This window comes from Felis catus, chromosome A1, assembly GCF_018350175.1.
Source record: "Felis catus isolate Fca126 chromosome A1, F.catus_Fca126_mat1.0, whole genome shotgun sequence".
Taxonomy (NCBI): domain Eukaryota; kingdom Metazoa; phylum Chordata; class Mammalia; order Carnivora; family Felidae; genus Felis; species Felis catus.
In genome coordinates, this window is record NC_058368.1 from 117,011,546 (window position 1) to 117,032,080 (window position 20,535).

At 41.8% G+C, this 20,535-nt stretch overlaps 3 protein-coding genes across 3 annotated transcripts; all 3 read left to right on the plus strand.

Moving 5' to 3' along the window:
* Positions 1-3,817, plus strand: LOC109500934 (protocadherin beta-14). Its single transcript, XM_019833357.3, has one exon. It carries the CDS (start codon positions 852-854, stop codon positions 3,246-3,248), a length of 2,397 nt encoding a protein of 798 aa, XP_019688916.3. The 5' UTR covers positions 1-851; the 3' UTR covers positions 3,249-3,817.
* A 3,033-nt stretch (positions 3,818-6,850) lies between these two features.
* LOC101095465 (protocadherin beta-18) lies at positions 6,851-15,651 on the plus strand. Its single transcript, XM_023256060.2, has one exon. The coding sequence runs from the start codon at positions 11,269-11,271 to the stop codon at positions 13,654-13,656; it is 2,388 nt and encodes a 795-aa protein (XP_023111828.2). The 5' UTR covers positions 6,851-11,268; the 3' UTR covers positions 13,657-15,651.
* An 883-nt stretch (positions 15,652-16,534) lies between these two features.
* Positions 16,535-19,787, plus strand: LOC101096200 (protocadherin beta-15-like). The gene is given in 2 exon segments (XM_023256049.2): positions 16,535-19,540; positions 19,542-19,787. Coding segments are annotated over 2 exon segments (2,388 nt in total). The 5' UTR covers positions 16,535-17,285; the 3' UTR covers positions 19,675-19,787.
* The last annotated feature ends 748 nt before the right edge of the window (positions 19,788-20,535 follow it).

Consider the following 20,535-nt stretch of genomic DNA (forward strand, 5'->3'; position numbering starts at 1 on the left):
TGAGATCATGACCTGAGCTGAAATCAAGAGCTGGAGGCTTAACTGACTGAGTCACCCAGGTGCCCCCACATGTATATTTTTAAAATATGTGAGAAAAGGTAATGACATTACTAACTATAGTTAACTAAATTCAAAAGTATTTACAAGAGTAAAGGAGATAATATATTTGAAATTCTCAAGAAATGGCCTAAATAAAATATTATTTCTTCAATTCAGGACATCTTTCTTCCCAACCTCCCTTCAGTTCAAGACATTTTAAGAGTCTTCTTGTCAGCATTCAAAACAGCACTAATTAAATGCCCTGTATAGACTTTGTTTGGATCGTGATTCAAACAAACCAACAGTAAAAAACATTTTGGAGAAAAATGAGGAATACCAAACACAGACTGAGTATAAAGTATATCAAGGAATTATTGCTAAATTTGCTGGTTTTAATAGTGGTATCGTATTTATATTTTAAAAACTTTATCTATTAGAGATGCTTGCTGAAGTATTTAGAGGTAAAGATATATGATGTCTGGGATTTGCTTTAAAATACTCCAGAGGTATTCATGAATTATTCGTTGAAAGAAAACAAAAATTTTTTTTAAAAATCATGGAAACACATGGTGGCGCTGTAGGATAAGATGAAATCAGTGCATGGACAACACTGTGGGCTCCATTATTCAGGGAACAGAGAACATCCAAGCCACTGAGAAGAGAGGGAGTAAAGGATCTTCATCTACTAAAGCTGCTGGAGAACTATATACTCTCCGAGGGGGGCGGGATCTTATTTTTTAAAGTTCAGCTTCAGCTTCCAAAATTAGGGCTGAACTTAAATTTTTCTACAAAAGAGGTTGCTGGAAGGAGCCATGGAGATCAAAGGGGTGCTCGCTCTGCAGAAAAGGCAAGTCCTGATTCTCTTTGTTTTGCTGGGATTATCTCAGGCGGGTCCTGAATCGGTGCGATATTCAGTGGCAGAGGAAACAGAAGTTGGTTCTTTTGTGGCAAATCTTGCAAGGGATCTAGGGCTTGGGGTGGAGGAGCTGTCCTCACGGGAGGCCCGGGTAGTGTCTGATGATAATGAAAAGCACTTACAACTTGATTTACTGACGGGGGATTTGCTCCTAAATGAGAAACTGGACCGAGAAGAGCTCTGTGGCTTCACCGAGCCGTGTGTGCTACATTTTCAGATGGTATTGGAAAATCCTTTAGAGTTTTTTCGGGGTGAGCTGCATGTCAAAGACATAAATGATCACTCCCCTATGTTTCTAGACAAGGAAATACTTATTAAAATATCAGAAAGTACCAGTAGTGGAACCACATTCCTAATGGAGAGTGCCCAAGATTTGGATGTAGGAACCAACAGTCTCCAAAACTACACACTTAGCCCTAATTCTCATTTCTACATTAAAATTCGAGACAGTGGTGATGGAAAGATATACCCAGAACTGGTCCTGGACAGAGCATTAGATCATGAGGAGGAGCCTGAGCTCACATTAACACTCATAGCACTGGATGGTGGATCTCCACCCAGGACTGGAACAACTTTGGTTCTCATCAAGGTCTTGGACATCAATGACAATGCCCCTGAGTTTGCTCAGAGGCTCTATGAAGTACATGTCCTGGAGGACACACCTGCTGGCTCCTGGATTATCACCATTTCTGCTAAGGATATGGATTCAGGAAATTATGGGAAAATATCATACACATTTTTGCATGCATCAGAAGATATTCGTAAAACATTTGAAATCAATCCAATATCTGGGGAGGTTCACTTGAGATCATGCCTGGATTTTGAAGTAATACAGTTCTACACTATAAATATTCAGGCAACAGATGGTGGAGGTCTTTCAGAAGAATGCAGTCTTCTGGTTAAAGTAGTAGATATAAATGATAATCCACCAGAAGTGACCATCTCATCATTTACAAAGACAATTCCAGAGAACGCCTCAGAGACTCTGGTTGCTCTTTTCAGCGTCCGAGACCAAGACGCTGGGGACAATGGGAGGATGGTTTGCTCTATTCAAGACGAGCTCCCTTTTTTTCTGAAACCAACCTTCAAGAACTTTTTCACTCTAGTTTCGGAAAAAGCACTGGACAGAGAGACAAGATCTGAGTACAACATCACCATCACGGTCACCGACTTGGGGACCCCCAGGCTGAAAACGCAGCACAACATAACCGTGACGGTCTCCGACGTCAACGACAACGCCCCCGCCTTCAGCCAAACCACCTACACCCTGCGCGTCCGCGAGAACAACAGCCCCGCCCTGCACATCGGCAGCGTGAGCGCCACGGACAGGGACTCGGGCGCCAACGCGCAGGTCACCTACTCGCTGCTGCCGCCCGCGGACCCGCAGCTGCCCCTGGCCTCCCTGGTGTCCATCAACGCGGACAACGGGCAGCTGTTCGCGCTCAGGTCCCTGGATTACGAGGCGCTGCAGGCGTTCGAGTTCGGCGTGCGCGCGGCCGACCGCGGCTCGCCCGCGCTCAGCAGCCAGGCGCGGGTGCGCGTGCTGGTGCTGGACGACAACGACAACGCGCCCTTCGTGCTGTACCCGCCGCAGAACGGCTCTGCGCCCTGCACCGAGCTGGTGCCCAGGGCGGCCGAGGCGGGCTACCTGGTGACCAAGGTGGTGGCGGTGGACGGCGACTCGGGCCAGAACGCCTGGCTGTCGTACCAGCTGCTCAAGGCCACGGAGCCCGGGCTGTTCGGCGTGTGGGCGCACAACGGCGAGGTGCGCACGGCCCGGCTGCTGAGCGAGCGCGACGCCGTCAAGCACAGGCTGGTGGTGCTGGTCAAGGACAATGGCGAGCCGCCGCGCTCGGCCAGCGTCACGCTGCACGTGCTGCTGGTGGACGGCTTCTCGCAGCCCTACCTGCCGCTCCCGGAGGTGGCGGCGGCCGAGGCGCGGGCCGACCCGCTCACCGTCTACTTGGTCGTCGCCTTGGCGTCCGTGTCGTCGCTCTTCCTGTTCTCGGTGCTGGTGTTCGTGGCGGTGCGGCTGTGCAGGCGGAGCCGGGCGGCGTCTGCGGGTCGCTGCTCGGGGCCCGAGGGCCATTTTCCGGGCCACTTGGTGGACGTCAGCGGCACGGGGACCTTGTCGCAGAGCTACCAGTATGAGGTGTGTCTGACGGGAGACTCGGGGACCAATGAGTTTAAATTTCTGAAGCCAATTATCCCCAGCCTTCCAGTCCCTGACACTGGTAGGAATATAGGGGGAAATGAGAACTTTAGGAATAGCTTTGGATTCAACATTCAATAAAATTACTTTAAACTTTGAATCTTTTGTTATTCTTGACAATCTGTGGATACTTTTTGCCAGTCTATAATGAATATTAGGCTGTACTATAGTTGCATGCACTATCACTTCTTGCGCTCTCCTTATAGTTGCTTTGAAAATCTTTATTAGTGGTCATAATGAAATGGAAATATAATCTGTGTTTTCTGTTTTTTTACACTTATTTGGTCATAAATGTTATATTAACAGAGTTATTAGTAATTTTTTGTTTTGATAATGGTGTTATTTTGCGAGATAATGTTACTAATTATTTGGAGGTACAAACTGATGTATTAAGAGTGAATGCCCCTATATATGTGATTGACTACTAGACATTACATTAAATCATAAAGAAAAAATAAAAAGTGCTGTTGGATCTGGGTGGAAGCATATTGGATTTTATTGCACTATTCACTTTGCAAAGTTTCATCATAAAGTTTAAAAAATGATACTCCTCCATATTCAGTACCTAGGGTACCTTATTTGCTTGCTTTTTGTAGTGTTTTTCAAGAATTCACTTTATGACAAAATAAAAGTGACCACATTGAAAATTATTGATTTCTTAAGTAAGTTTCCTTTGTTGTTCTTGTTAAGCTGTTGTGGGGAAGGAGCCTTATAATGCTGTGGGCCTTGATGTCACTGTTTTGTTTTCTTAAATACCATGTTTGCTAGTTTAAATTTATTTTTTATAGTTTATGATTTAACTAGAATGTAGGTCATGGTATCATCCTGGGTATGATAATAACTCTCCTTCAGAAGAGTACAGATAGAAACTTCTTAAGAAATTGAAATGAATATTCAAACTGTTAAAGAAATGAATGAGGTTGGCTTTTCTATTGATTTGTAAGAGTAAATATAAAAAATCTTTAATACTTTGTGGTCTCTCTCAGATATCCACAAAGAAGGAATGCGTCTGTATTTATGGTTTATAGATATCTCATGGTATTACAGATTATGTCTCTAATATAGAGTAGACAGTTTAATGGAAGATTATAGGTAGAGATTTTCATAGCTATAATGCAATGTGGATATAGAGCTAGTGTACCTTACATTTTTGTAATTTCTCTCTTAAAATTAGATATTATAGACTAGATGGTCTAATAAAATGGAATTTGACATTGTGAAATGGGTGAAACAAATACCAATTTCCTTAGGAATTTTTTTCTTTCCTTCATTAAATTTTTACTTATTTTGTGTTGTAATAGGTATTTACTAGTTGTGAGAATTTCATATAAATAGATATTTAAACAGTAAAATCTTGAAAAACAATGTTTGGGCCCTCTTAATCCCTCAGACTCATAAGAAGTAAATCTTATGCTTCTTACACACTAATAAGAATAGATAAGAACAGAATAACCTATTTGAATAATGTGGGAACAAATTTGTAGACTACCAGATAGAGTAGAAGAGAATAGAATCCAGGGTCAGATCCTTTTATATGAGAACTTGGTCTCTTTTTTTTAATTCCAAGATTTTTTTATTTAAATTCAAGTTAGTTAACATATACTGTAGTATTGGTTTCAGGAGTAGAATTTAGTGATTCATCACTTACATGTTGTTACCCAGTACTCATCCCAACAAGTGGCCTCCTTAATGCCCATTGCCCATTTAACCCTTATCCTCACCTACCTCCCCTCCATCAACCTTCATCAGTTTGTTCTCTATATTTAAGAGTCTTTTATGGTTTGCCTCCCTCTCTGTTTTTATCTTATTTTATTTTTCCTTCCCTTCCCCTATGTTCATCAGTTTTTGTTTCTTAAATTCCACATGTGAGTGAAATCATAGTATTTGTCTTTCTGTGACTGACTTATTTTGCTTAGCATAATACACTCTAGCTCCATCCACATCTTTGCAAATGGCAAGATTTTATTCTTTTGATAGTTGTGTAATATTGCACATCTTCTTTATCCATTCATAAGTCAATGGACATTTGGGCTCTTTCCATAATTTGGCTATTGTTCATAGTGCTGCTATAAACATTGGGGTTTATGTGCTCCTTTGGATCAGTAGTTTTGTATCCTTTGGATAAATATCTAGCAGTGCAATTGCTGAGTTATAGGGTAGTTCTATCTTTAATTTTCTGAGGAACCCTCACACTATTTTCCAGAGTAGCTGTACCAGGTCATGTTCCCACCAACATTGTAAGAGGGTTCCCTTTTCTCTCCATCCTTGCCAACTTCTATTGTTTCCTGAGTTGTTAATTTTAGCCATTCTGACAGATGGGAGGTAGTATCTCATTGCAGTTTTGACTTGTTTTTCCCTGATGATGAGTCATGTTGACCATCTTTTCATGTGTCTTAGCTATTTGTATGTCTTATTTGGAGAAATGTCTGTTCATGTCTTCTGCCAATTCTTAACTGGATTATTTATTTTTGGCCATGTTGAGTTTGATTAAGAGAAATTGGTTGTAATAGGGGAGGTGTTAAAATCACTAGGAGGTAGGAGCAAGTCATATTACTTAGAAAATGTTATTGGGAAAATTGGGTCACTATATAAAAAAAATCCTGATCTCATGCCATATAAGAATAAACTTTATATGGATCTAAGAGGTGAATTTAAAGTATTTTAATTGAGGAAATGTAATAAATCTATGTAAAAATATATTTATGACCATACTATTAGTTTGAATTTCTTAAACAAGGCTTTAAAAGTACAAAATAAAGATGAAAGTTGACAAATATTTCTATCTCAGAACTAGAGGACAGCATAGGCAAGATAAAAGACAGGTAGAAGCTACTTGCAGCAGTTTACCTGAGAAGGATTAATATTCAGATTATTCAAATAATTGTTGCAGATAAGCAAAAATCAAAAAGTCGAGAGACAATAAGATTTTTTAAAGGATAAAGGGAAAAGAAATTTTAAAAAGGGAAACCTAAGTCTGAAAAGAATTTGAAATGATGCTTGACCTCAATAGTTGGTGAAAAAACATACTACAATAAGACACTAGTTTACACCCATTGCATGCGTAAAAATGAGAAATTTGCATAATATCAAGTGGAACAACAGGAAATCACATGTACAGCCCACTTTGAGAGATTTTCATAGTACTTAATGAAATTTAGAATGAATGTACCCTCTGATTCAGGAATTCTACTTAGGGTAAATAAGACAGAAAATTCTTTCATTTTTAATTGAAATATAGTTGACACACAATGTTATAAGTTTAAGAGGTATAAGCCAGAAAATTTCTTTCATGGCTTCACAAATGATACATATAAGATTGTTCATCTTGGGAATCAATCCCAAGAATAGGAGTCAATCCTACATATCCATCAGTGAAACAACTGATAAATGAAATGTGGAAAAGGTTTCTGAAGGATATTTTATTTTTTATTTTATTAGTTTTTTTAGTGTTTATTTTATTTTTGAGAGAGAGAGAGAGAGAGAGAGCGTGAGCGGGAGAGGGGCAGAGAGAGAGGGAAACACAGAATCTGAAACAGGCTTCCAGGCTCTGAGTTGTCAGCACAGAGCCTGATGCAGGGCTCGAACCCACGAACTGCGAGATCATGACCTGAGCTGAAGTTGGACGCTTAACCGAATGAGCCACCCAGGCACCCCTAAATGCCAAATACTTTAAAGTTTATTTTTATTTATTTGTTTTGAGAGAAACAGAGGCAGCATGAGTCAGGGAGGGGCAGAGAGAGAATCCCAAGCAGGTTCTGAGTTGCCAATGCAGGCCTTGACGTGGGGCTTATCTCATGAACCATGAGATCATGACCTGTGCCAAAATCAAGAGTCAGACACTTAACTGACTGAGCCACCGAGGCACCCCCCCCCCAGATATTTTGAAAGGAAGAAAGATACTGAAATTTATGGCACAGCGCCATACGTATCTATGTAATACATAATATCTTATATATTTATAAATATATAAATAAGCATATTGGAGGGAGAGAAATAAGGAAGAAATGCAGGAAAGAAGATGTGTTTAAAGCAGAATAAGGGACACAGAAGTGGGAGATATACCAATGTCAATGACAGAGATTGTGTCTTCCAAGAGATTGTTTTAATTGATTGCAGCATTATAGAGTTGATTTAGTATTGATTAGTTGAAGTTGGTAAAAAATGCATATTATTTCTCTATCTTCCTGAGGTCAATTGCCCATACTCTAGGAAGCTAAGAGTTGTAACTTTGAGACATAATAATATCCTTGAGACTTATTTTTCATAAGGATGGTATAGATTATGTAGACCAATGCTTCCACTGAAAAAAATTAGCTAATAAGACACTAATATATTATCAGGTCACAATTAATGTCTAAGGGTAATCCAAGGAGATAAATGAACCTAAAAACTACCTTTTCCCTGGAATCTATAGAATCCTGGAAAGTGTTTATATAATAAGGGAGGTTTATATAATAAGGTTTATATTTTGATGGTTTATATAATAAGGGAGGAAATCAAAGCATAACAAAGTGAGAAGTTTATAGAAGAGCTCTGCATTAATAAAAATGGATCCCTAAGAGATATACCTTTGAGATGAAAGTAAACTGGAAATGGGCAAGTCCTTGTGTGGAAATTCAGCTCTGAACTTGTTAGTGGTTGTTGACAAGTAGTGCTTCCAGATCCTGATGGAACCAAAAGCAGACCTTCTATGTAAGAAAGCTCATCCTAAGGCTAAAAACATTCATATAAATAAGTTTTCCATTCTTAACTTGAACAAAGATACCTGCATACACAAGGAAACATGACACCATGAGTGAGAGCCAGCAGAAAAAAAACAGAACACAGAAGTATACCTCAAACATTTTGATTAGCAGACATAATCTAATAATATACTGAACACTTAAAGGTTATACTTGAAGATGTATAGGGAATAAGAAATGTGACAGATTATTAAAGAACCAAATAGAAATCCTATATCTGAAATATATAACCAAAATTTAAATTCAATCAAAACTCAATAAAAGGTTTATTAGGAAAGTAGATATTACCAGATGAATAATTTGAGAAGTGAAAGATAGGTCAGAATATAATTTATCTAGCATATAGCTCAGAGAGTTCAGAAGATGAAAAATATGGAGGATATGGTTAGAAACATAGGACAGCTAAAAAGGTTTAAGATAGGATCAGAAGCAATATTTGAAAAATATTGTAGGGATGTCTGGCTGGTTCATTGGTGGAGCACATGACTCTTAATCTTAGGGTTGTGAATTCAAGCCCCACGTTGGGTGTGGAGCCCACGTAAAAAATTTGTATATATATATGATATATTATATAGAGATTGCATAAATTAAAAAATATATAAAAATGAAAACGCATAGGGAAAAGACATGTAATCTTTAAATACATGACAGTTAGACAGACAGCTATGTTCCATGTTGACAATCTCTAAACTGTGGCACTGAAAACTAAAAGTAAGATATCTTCAATATGCTGAAAGAGATTAGCAAATCTTCTGCCTTAACAGTCTTTGCACATAAGAGTCATTAAATGAGAGAATCAAATGAGAGAGATCAGTTTGGGTTTAAATTAAACAAGATGGGGGGGGGCACCTGGGTGGCTCAGTCGGTTGGCCGAGGGACTACTGATTTCAGCTCAGGTCATGATATCCTGGCTTGTGGATTCAAGACCCACCCTCAAGCCCCTAGTTAGACTCTGGACTCCTCACACTGTCCTGGAGCCTGCCTGGGGTTCTATCTCTAACTCTTTCTCTGTCCCTCTCCTGCTTGAACTCTCTCTCTCTCTCAAAATAAATAAACTAAAAAATTAAACAAGATCATAGGAGAGAGGTGGCGTAAAGACATTTGATTTCTCAAATATAACTTCTTACAGTTTTCCTCTGTCCATTCCTTGCCACAATTTCAAGTCCAGGAGTCTGACCTCTCTTCTAGCCGTCTTCGCTTCTGGTGACATTCATTTCTAGTCTAGTCTTAGTCACCTAAGATCATGGTCACTTTCTGGAGATGGTAGTCTCTCAGAGCTACATCATCTCTGAAATCACAAAATCAAGCACACTCCTAATGTACAGCTTACATTCTTTAAGGGCTGCAATCACTACTTATACCAATAAACCCCGAATTAGCTTCTGCCCCTCAAACGTCTCTTCTCAACTTTATTTATATAATGTAAGATCATTTATAGAACTATTTATATGGGATGCTCTATGGATAATTCAAACTCAACATGTTTTAAATTAAACTTTTTCCTTCCTCAAACCTAAACATTACCTCCAACTCTATACCTGTTCCTTTCTTCTCCTCTTCCTGTTTTTTTCTATCAGTTAATAGCACCGACATTCACTCCATTCCCTAAACCTGAAAAAAGGTACATTTACTTCACTTTTTATCAGACCTCCTCCATGTTTAAATCTGTCATACATCCTGTAAAGTTATCATTTTTTAAAATGCTTATTTTTGAGAGAGGGAGGGGGCAGACAGAGAGGGAGACAGAAGATCCGAAGCAGGCTCTGCACTGGGCTCAAACTCCGGAACCATGGGGTCATGACCTGAGCCGAAGTTGGATGCTTAACCGACTGAGCCATCCAGGTGTCCCTTGTCATCTTTTTAATACAATCTTATTATTGCATTTCTAGTTGAGGTTAATATCATCTCCTTTTATATTTAAAAGCCTTTAAAACATTGCATTTCCACTGATGTAGAGTCCAAATGCCTTGGCAGGGCTTACAAAATATTTGCTTATCTCTCCAGTCTCAGTTCTCGTTTCTTTCCTCTTGCTCTATGGCTCAGCCATATTGATCCTATTTTAGTTATTCCAAAACAGTTCTGTCATCTCAGATTTGTACAAGTGTTTTTTGAAATTGTCTGGAAATTTTACTTAACCCCCAATTTTTTGTTCCAAGAAAGTGTTTCCTGTATTTCCAAATTCTGGTCAGATGACCCTTATCTATGTTGTTAACAATAGCATATGAACTTTTGCTATCATGGTATTCATTATGTTCTATTTTTAAATGTGTAATCACTTTTCTGCCTCCATCTTTCAGGACAGGAACTATGTCTGTCTGCTTACCACTGTATCGCTAATACTCACTACTATTCCTAGCACAAGTTATATGCTCAATAAATATTTGCTCGACAAAGTAATGAATGGATGAGTAAAATATTTATAATTATGCCTCTGGAAGGCCTGGGTCTACAAAATAGGTTTATTTTCCACAACTAAACTTGGATCTAGTTTGTTCAACTTTTTAATGTCAGAAACTCGACATATCTTACTTTATTAACTACTGTTGAGCATTTACTTTCTATTGCTGACAGGTAAGTCTCCTACAGAGTATCCCTAAGTAAATAGTACCATTTACCAAACCTGGAATGCCCAGCCTCCCCAAAGCAACTATTTGCATATATCAGGTTCAGTTACAAATGCATGATCTTATTGTCGTTTCTAAGAGACTTTGCTGATAGCTAAAGAAGACTGAAGCCTCTGGTTCCCCTTTCCTTTCCAATTTTCCTGGGAACATTCTGCTTACAAAATCAATTACATGAATCCACTTACCTATTTGTAGTTGTTTTATATATTGTCTTCAAAGAGAGATCATAACTTACTTGAATTGGGGGCTATATCTTACATATGATTTTTGTATTCACCCAGCTCTTAACAGATTGTGGTTTATTCTGTTAAAGACTGAATAGTAATAGCATCTCATATCACAAAGAATGCAACTCAGAAAATAAGAATATAGGAGAAAGTGTAATTTAAATTAATCAATACAGAAGATAAATTAATATTTTGTCTCACACTTACTTGACTGTTTAAAACCTGAGAATCTGCAGTCGCGTGGTGGCGCTGCAGGATAAGATGGGGACTTTTCTGTATCATCAAATGCTCTGGTCTCCATTAGTCAGTGGAACTGAGAGCACAGGAGAAGCAGGAAGGGGGAAAAGAGGATTTCAAGAGAAAGCTAAGGAACCAACAACACCTTCGTGGCAGGATTACAAGTCCACAGATTATCAATGGTCCAGGCTGATAGATGAGAGGAGCAATTTAGGAGCTGTTTGCGACTGAGTTGAAACATTTCTGCAGAAAGACGTTTGGCTAAGGAGCCATGGAGTCAGGAGAGAGGTGCCCTCAGCAGATAAGGCAAGTGCTGCTTTTCTTTGTTTTCCTGGGAGAGTCTTTGGTGTGTTCAGAGCCCTGGCGCTATTCTGTATCAGAGGAAATGGAAATTGGCTCCTTTATAGCCAATGTGGTGAAAGATACAGGTTTGGGTGTTGAAGACTTGGTTGCACGGGGGGCAAGAGTCATCTTTGATGACCATAAACCATATTTACAGTTGGATCAGCAGACTGGCAACTTGCTCTTAAATGAACAACTGGACCGGGAGGCACTTTGCCATCTCACAGAACCATGTATATTGCATTTCCAGGTATTATTTGAAAATCCTTTACAGTTTTTTCGGGCTGAGCTTTGGGTCAATGACACAAATGATCATACCCCTGCATTCCTAGACAAACATATACTTCTGAAAATCTCAGAAGGTACTGCTCCAGGAGCCTCATTTCCAATGGACAGTGCCCAGGACTTGGATGTAGGAAAGAATGGTGTCCAAAACTACACATTAAGCCCCAATCCTTACTTCCATCTAAAAATACAAGACAGTGATGACGGAAGAAAATACCCAGAGCTGTTCCTGGACCAATCTCTGGATCGAGAAAAGGAATCTGAGTTTACATTAATTGTAACAGCTTTGGATGGCGGGTCCCCGTCCAGGTCTGGAACTACACTTGTTCGTATTTTGGTCTTCGATATCAATGACAATGCTCCAGAGTTTGAGAGGTCTGTCTATGAGGTTCAGGTACCAGAAAACAGCCCTCTGGACTCCTTGGTCGTTAGGGTGTCTGCTACAGATTTGGATGCGGGAATATATGGAGAACTATCATACTCATTTTCCCATGTCTCCAGAGACATACGGAAAACATTTGAAATCCATCCAATTTCTGGTGAAATCCGCTTAAAAGCGCTTCTGGATTTTGAATTAATTCAGTCATTTACAATAAATATTCAGGCAACAGATGGTGGTAGCATTTCGGGAAAATCAGCAGTTTTAGTTCAGGTTGTGGATGTGAATGACAACCCACCAGAAATAGTCATGACATCTCTTACCAGCCCTGTACCAGAAAATTCGTCGCCTGAGATGGTGGTCGCTATTTTCAGTGTAAGAGACCAAGATTCTGGGGACAACGGGAGGATGGTGTGCTCAATTCAGGACGATCTCCCCTTTCTCCTGAAGCCTACCTTCAAGAATTTCTACACTCTGGTAGCAGGACTCCCACTGGACAGAGAAAGCCAGGCCGAGTACAACATCACCATCACCGTCACCGACTTAGGGACCCCCAGGCTGAAAACGCAGCACAACATCACCGTGACGGTCTCCGACGTCAACGACAACGCCCCCGCCTTCAGCCAAACCACCTACACCCTGCGCGTCCGCGAGAACAACAGCCCCGCCCTGCACATCGGCAGCGTGAGCGCCACGGACAGGGACTCGGGCGCCAACGCGCAGGTCACCTACTCGCTGCTGCCGCCCGCGGACCCGCAGCTGCCCCTGGCCTCCCTGGTGTCCATCAACGCGGACAACGGGCAGCTGTTCGCGCTCAGGTCCCTGGATTACGAGGCGCTGCGGGCGTTCGAGTTCGGCGTGCGCGCGGCCGACCGCGGCTCGCCCGCGCTCAGCAGCCAGGCGCGGGTGCGCGTGCTGGTGCTGGACGACAACGACAACGCGCCCTTCGTGCTGTACCCGCCGCAGAACGGCTCTGCGCCCTGCACCGAGCTGGTGCCCAGGGCGGCCGAGGCGGGCTACCTGGTGACCAAGGTGGTGGCGGTGGACGGCGACTCGGGCCAGAACGCCTGGCTGTCGTACCAGCTGCTCAAGGCCACGGAGCCCGGGCTGTTCGGCGTGTGGGCGCACAACGGCGAGGTGCGCACGGCCCGGCTGCTGAGCGAACGCGACGCCGTCAAGCACAGGCTGGTGGTGCTGGTCAGGGACAATGGCGAGCCGCCGCGCTCGGCCAGCGTCACGCTGCACGTGCTGCTGGTGGACGGCTTCTCGCAGCCCTACCTGCCGCTCCCGGAGGTGGCGGCGGCCGAGGCGCGGGCCGACCCGCTCACCGTCTACTTGGTCGTCGCCTTGGCGTCCGTGTCGTCGCTCTTCCTGTTCTCGGTGCTCGTGTTCGTGGCGGTGCGGCTGTGCAGGCGGAGCCGGGCGGCGTCTGCGGGTCGCTGCTCGGGGCCCGAGGGCCACTTTCCGGGCCACCTGGTGGACGTCAGCGGCGCGGGGACGCTGTCCCAGAGCTACCAGTATGAGGTGTGTCTTCGGGGAGGCTCGGGGACCAGTGAATTCAAGTTCCTTAAACCCGCTATCCCCAACGTCTCTCCCCCAGAAGGTAAAATGGAGGAAAGCCACACCTTTCTGAATGGCTTTGAGTTCATTTAGGGATTTGATTACTCTGCCAAACTTTTAGAGTGAGTGCTATTTCTTTGTAAAATATGTTCATTGTAATGTAAAATTCTTTGTTTTGGGTAACTTCATTTTACTTAAGAGTTTCCAGAAGTTTTGATGAATTTTCTGCTATCTACTTTTTAAATAGTAACTGTGGAAAAACTAAGGGAGCTAGGATTTGCTTAGACTTTCTTCCAAAATGCAACCTCAAGTAATTTATTGAAATATACAGCATTTTCCCTTCAAGCTTAATGGTACACTGGGTTCAGTCATATTCTCTGGGTGTCTAAGCTGTAGATCCTCTCACTGAAACTGTTTTTATATGTTTGATAGAGGAAAGTGCATGATATAAATAAAAACCATGCATGGTTTCTGAGATGTTATCTTATTTAGATTTTTTAAAAAACCATAATCAATTTTGCCAATCTTTCCAACCAAATATTTGAGTAATTTTTCTGCATTTAGGTATTTTTCTTTGTAAACACTTTGGAACTGTATATATTGCTGGAAGATGTATTAAAATAAAATTTAATCTTGTTTGGATTAAGATACATATCCAGCCCACACTTCTTGTCTGAGAACTTTCTGGGACTTCCCAAGGCAGGTAATCACTGTTGAGATGTTTATTATACTTTTCTTTACCTCTCTTGGCCATTTTTGATTAGCCTAGTAGTAGACTCCTGATTAAAGTAGGCATAGTCACATTCTCCAAGCCTCCAAATTTCTACTTATGATGTAGTTCATTTATTTTTTTCTTGATTGCTTGTAACTAGGAAATAAATATTAAGTATGGGCTGAGGTAGCTATGTTATACTTGTGTAAGCTGGCAGCACAGAGTGGCATGTAGAGAGGCAAGAAAGAAAGGAGGACTGGAAGGAAAATGAGAAGGAATAAGGGAGTGGTGGAGGCAGAAGCCTAAGAAACAGAAGAGACTAAGAGCCATTTGATTCTAGGCATGTTAGTTCCTGATTCCAGTGTTCCTAAGTCCCTAATGTCTAATTGTCCTTCACATTTGCAGTGAAACTCCAGTGCCCTAATAATAAAACTCCTTTATTTAACGCATCTTGGGGAGAAGGCATTTGTTGAAACCAAACTCTTTTGGAATTATACATGCAATTTTGAGTATTCAATTAGACTACCATAAACTCTGGTCTTTTACTGCAGGTTTTTAATATTAACTTAATCAATGAATGGGATAAAAATGTACAAGCTTAGAGATAACTAATCTGTACTAGAGAGTTTTGTTACAAAACTTAATTTTGTAAATTTATAAGATCTTTCAACTTAAAGATGTTATAAAATGTTTTATGGAATATTTTGTTAACAGGTATCCCTCCTTTTTTTAAATGTGCTTCAGGATTAGTTTTAAAAAGTAACATTGAATTTGTTATTGTTTGGATATCTATACATCAAACCTTCCTTAGCATCTCTTTTAAAAATAACTAAGTTCAATGCGAACAGAATTATTTTATCATTTAATGTAAAATCTTCAGGATCTATAAATAATCCCATTTATAAATAATATGGGGTAATTCACGATTTCATTAGTAGTAATTTGATTGATGCTAGTCTATTACTAGAACTTTCATGAAAAAATTTCAAGCTTTCTACCAAGTATATGGGCTTAAAATGTTCTTCTCAGAAGAGAAAATAATGAGAAAATTTATCTGAGAGATGACAAATGGGAATGAAAAATTAATTTTGATCCATTAATTTACTGATACAGGTACCAGCATCTACCTATTAATATTTTTTAAAGTGCATGGACATTAAGGGCACATTTTATTGGACTTTTGATTCTATAATAAAGAGTTTGATGCATGACCAACATCTTTCTATGAGGAAAATTGTCAGATTTTAATTGTTACCAGCATGTTCTCACATTTTGGATTTACATAATCAAATTTGTTTTGCTGTGTAAACATTATAAAATAGAATGTCAATTTGAGTGATTTGTACCTTAATAGAATTAAACTAATATGCAACACAGTTTTTACACTTGGCCCATGCTGTTTTCCCAGTTAGCCACGTATTATGTACCAGAGTACATGATAGTATCTATTTAAAAGTTATTAAAATTTTGGCTAAAGTTTGATGCAACTGGGGAGACACAGATCCCCTACCACAAGATGTTTTTCCCATTGCTAGGACTCTGAAGTCATGCTAGGGTGCCAGGATCCCAAGCTATTCAGAGACATTTGAGCTGCTTGCTAAAAATGAGTTGTGATCTTCCTTATTTGATATAAGTTTTACCTGCTCTTTCAGATGCATTCAACTTATTTTCTTCTGCACTTTATTTATTGGTTTAAGTTCAGCCCTTTATTTTTATGATCTTCACCATGTTATTTTTCAAGATCTCCGTGAATCTCTGCTTCAACATGTGTCTTGATTTTAGGAATAAATGTAGATATCTTCACAAATTGTTTTGGACAATGGAACAAATCAATACAGTATGCTCACATAGGTACAGACACGTTCTCCTTAGACAATATTTACACATAAGTCATCCATAACCCCTTCAACTTTTTTTATGTTTATTTATTTTTGAAAGAAAGAGAATGGGGGGAGGAACAGAGTGATCTGGGGACAGAGGATCCCAAGTGGCCCCATGCTGACAGTGGAGAGCCCAATGTGGGGCTGGAACTCACGGACCCTGAGATCATGACCTGAGCCAAAGTCCCAACACTTCACCTATTGAGCTGCCCAGGCACTCCTAAACTTTCTTTTTTTTTAAATTTTATTTCTTAAATTTTAAGTTTATTTCTTTATTTTGAGAGAGAGAGCAAGTGCAGGTTAGCGACAGAGAGACAGAGAATCCCAAGCAGGCTCCACGCTGTCAGCATGCCTTATGCAGGGCTGGATCCCACCATCCCTGAGATCATGACCTGAGCAGAAATCAAGAGACTGATGCTTAACCCGCTGAACCACCCAGGTGCCCCACCCCTTAAACTTTCTATTGAATTTGCATAGTAAACCAATTCTAGCTGGTCTATCACTTAAGTTTATACTCCTGAAACATGTGAATGAATCTCTTCACCTACTGTAGTGGCAGTGAGTTTGTGTATATTCTTTGTTTAGGAATAGACTGATAGCAGGACCGTTTTCTACTTAATTTTTCCCCAGAGCACAGATTATACAATATAATAGACAAGTCCATGAGGTCAGAGAAGGTATTTGCATTTCCAACACTTAGTACAATATTTGACGTATAACATGAAATAAGTGTTTGTTGAACAAATACAGTTGGCTTTGTTCTTGCCAACATCCTTTCCTAAAGTGCCTGTCACCATTTCCACATTTATAACTTCACAGGAGAATACAAGTTACCATTTTATTTATAAACCATCCCATGTGTAATCTGTGGTATGTTTTTGTGTGTGCGTGTAAATAAAATGAGTGTGATACGTTTTGTAGCATCGTCAGCAAACTAGGTTTAAGTACAACACATGGTGGCGCTGTAAGCTAAGGCTGGGAATACCAGACAGGCGGATGGTTACTGTTCCTGCAGTCATACGCAGATCTAAGAGAAGAGAATTAACCTTGCGGCAGGGATCGACTTGCAGAGCAGTTTGCCTGAAGACCCAGTAAGTACCCAGATTCTAAAGGCTTTTGGCGTTGGAGAAATGGAGGCTGAAGAGGAGCGTTTTCCTAGACTAAGGCAAGTTCTTCTTCTCTTTGTTTTGCTGGCTCACACTTGTGCGGAGCGGGAAGATTATTTTATTACAGAAGAAACAGAGAGTGGTTCTTTTGTGGCCAATCTAGCAAAGGATATAGGGCTAGGGGCAAGAGAGCTCTCTCGGCGGAGGGCTCGGATCATTTTTAACAATGACAAAAAACATTTGCAGCTGAACCTTCAGACTGGAGATTTACAAGTAAATGAGAAACTGGATCGGGAAGAATTGTGTGGCCCCACTGAACCTTGTGTACTGCAATTTCAGGTGTTACTGGAAGAACCTTTGGAGGTATATAGGTATAAGCTTTTGGTCACTGACATAAATGACAATTCCCCTGTGTTCCCAGAGGCAGAAATGATTTTAAAAATCATGGAAAATACTCTTCCAGGCGCTGTGTTTCCCCTGAAAAATGCACAAGATTTGGATGTAGGTGTCAATAATGTTCAAAACTACACCATTTATCCCAACTCCCATTTCCACGTGCTCACCTGCAACAGCGGTGAAGGCAGAAAATACCCGGAACTGGTTCTGGACAAAGCCCTAGATCGAGAACAGCAGCCCGAGTTTAGATTAACTCTCATGGCAGTAGATGGTGGAACTCCTCCCAAAACTGGGACTACCCTGGTCCTCATTGATGTTTTGGACATCAATGACAATGCTCCTGAGTTTGTGCAGCCACTCTATCGTGTGCAGATCCTGGAAAACAGTCCCCTGGGATCTCTTATTGTCACTGTTTCAGCTAGAGATTTAGACACAGGAATAAACGGTGAAGTAGTCTATTCATTTTTCTATGGCGATGAAGAGATTACTAGGACATTTGCACTTAATGAACTCACAGGAGAAATTAAAATAATTAGGAAATTAGATTTTGAAAAAATTAAGTCATATGAGCTGGATATTAAGGCTTCTGATGGGGCAGGTCTTTCGGGAAAATGTACTGTCATAATAGAGGTGGTGGATATAAATGACAACACCCCAGAAATGACGGTGGCTTCCCTTATAAGTTCCATCCCTGAAAATTCCCCGGAGACCACGATAGCTCTTTTCAGTATTCAAGACCCAGACTCTGGGGAAAATGGGAGGATGGTTTGTTCCATCCAGGAAGATGTTCCGTTCACTCTGAAACATTCTGTTGAAAATTTCTACAAGTTAGTAACAGAAGGAGTGCTAGACAGAGAGACAAGATCTGAGTACAACATCACCATCACCGTCACCGACTTGGGGACCCCCAGGCTGAAAACGCAGCACAACATAACCGTGACGGTCTCCGACGTCAACGACAACGCCCCCGCCTTCAGCCAAACCACCTACACCCTGCGCGTCCGCGAGAACAACAGCCCCGCCCTGCACATCGGCAGCGTGAGCGCCACGGACAGGGACTCGGGCGCCAACGCGCAGGTCACCTACTCGCTGCTGCCGCCCGCGGACCCGCAGCTGCCCCTGGCCTCCCTGGTGTCCATCAACGCGGACAACGGGCAGCTGTTCGCGCTCAGGTCCCTGGATTACGAGGCGCTGCAGGCGTTCGAGTTCGGCGTGCGCGCGGCCGACCGCGGCTCGCCCGCGCTCAGCAGCCAGGCGCGGGTGCGCGTGCTGGTGCTGGACGACAACGACAACGCGCCCTTCGTGCTGTACCCGCCGCAGAACGGCTCTGCGCCCTGCACCGAGCTGGTGCCCAGGGCGGCCGAGGCGGGCTACCTGGTGACCAAGGTGGTGGCGGTGGACGGAGACTCGGGCCAGAACGCCTGGCTGTCGTACCAGCTGCTCAAGGCCACGGAGCCCGGGCTGTTCGGCGTGTGGGCGCACAACGGCGAGGTGCGCACGGCCCGGCTGCTGAGCGAGCGCGACGCCGTCAAGCACAGGCTGGTGGTGCTGGTCAAGGACAATGGCGAGCCGCCGCGCTCGGCCAGCGTCACGCTGCACGTGCTGCTGGTGGACGGCTTCTCGCAGCCCTACCTGCCGCTCCCGGAGGTGGCGGCGGCCGAGGCGCGGGCCGACCCGCTCACCGTCTACTTGGTCGTCGCCTTGGCGTCCGTGTCGTCGCTCTTCCTGTTCTCGGTGCTGGTGTTCGTGGCGGTGCGGCTGTGCAGGCGGAGCCGGGCGGCGTCTGCGGGTCGCTGCTCGGGGCCCGAGGGCCACTTTCCGGGCCACCTGGTGGACGTCAGCGGCGTGGGGACGCTGTCCCAGAGCTACCAGTACGAGGTGTGTCAGGAGAGGATCTGGGACCAAGGAATTTAAGTTTTTGAAATCTGTTGTCTCCATTGCTCAACAGAAGTCTGTGAATGATGTGGAGGAAAACACACATTTTGTAAATTTTGGATTCAATTACGAATTTGGATGAAGGTTAGTTCTTTCTAAATATGATAGGTCTCCATTACTGCTTTGATCCATATAGAATGTCTTTCTTGGGTGTTTTGCTGATTCCACATTTCTATTAAAGGGATTAGAAATATTCTTTAAGCATATCCTCATATTTACTCTTTTTTTAATTTCTATTTTGATGGAAACAAAGAAATTTCAAACTTATTGCATTACTGAAAAATCATGAACATGTGGTTCAGTTTATCAACTTTTCATTATCGAGCACTGTTGATTTGAAGATGACTCCAGCTCCATCCTCTATTTGGTTGTTATATGGAAGCTCTAAATTTTTGAGGTTGTGGTTACTTAGGAGGTATCATTCATTAACATAATGAAGCCTATGTTTAATCTGATATTAAGCTTACCTATCTTAAATTTTTAAATGGAAAAAAGTTCTGCAAAAAATACATATTTTTGTTTCACGGTAGTATTAAATAGAAAGGCTACAATTTCTCCCGTATAGGGGCTTTTCTTCTATAACAACCTTCAATATATCATATATATGAGTATTATTAAAAGATTATTAGATTATTTCAAGATACTTAAATGATAGATCCTTTTTGTCTAGCCCACCCCATCATGTTCGGTAAACTTCTCTCTTCAGTTGACGTGTACTGTTGCAGCTACATTTATTTCACTCATTTCCCCTTGTGACTTCAGACACTCAGACCAGATGGTAGATATTGCTAATCCAAGCTGAGCAAATCTGACTCTTTTGTTTAAAAAATGGCTTTAGAAATCAGATCCAAAATAGTTTTTCTGTTGGGCACCTGGGTGGCTCAGAGCCACTCATCAGTCTCTGTGCTGACAGCCTGGAGCCTGGATCCTGCTTCGGATTCTG

Bases quoted from the DNA above. Each gene is read 5' to 3' on its own strand.
- LOC109500934 (XM_019833357.3), top strand. From the start codon at position 852: ATGGAGATCAAAGGGGTGCTCGCTCTGCAGAAAAGGCAAGTCCTGATT.
- LOC101095465 (XM_023256060.2), top strand. From the start codon at position 11,269: ATGGAGTCAGGAGAGAGGTGCCCTCAGCAGATAAGGCAAGTGCTGCTT.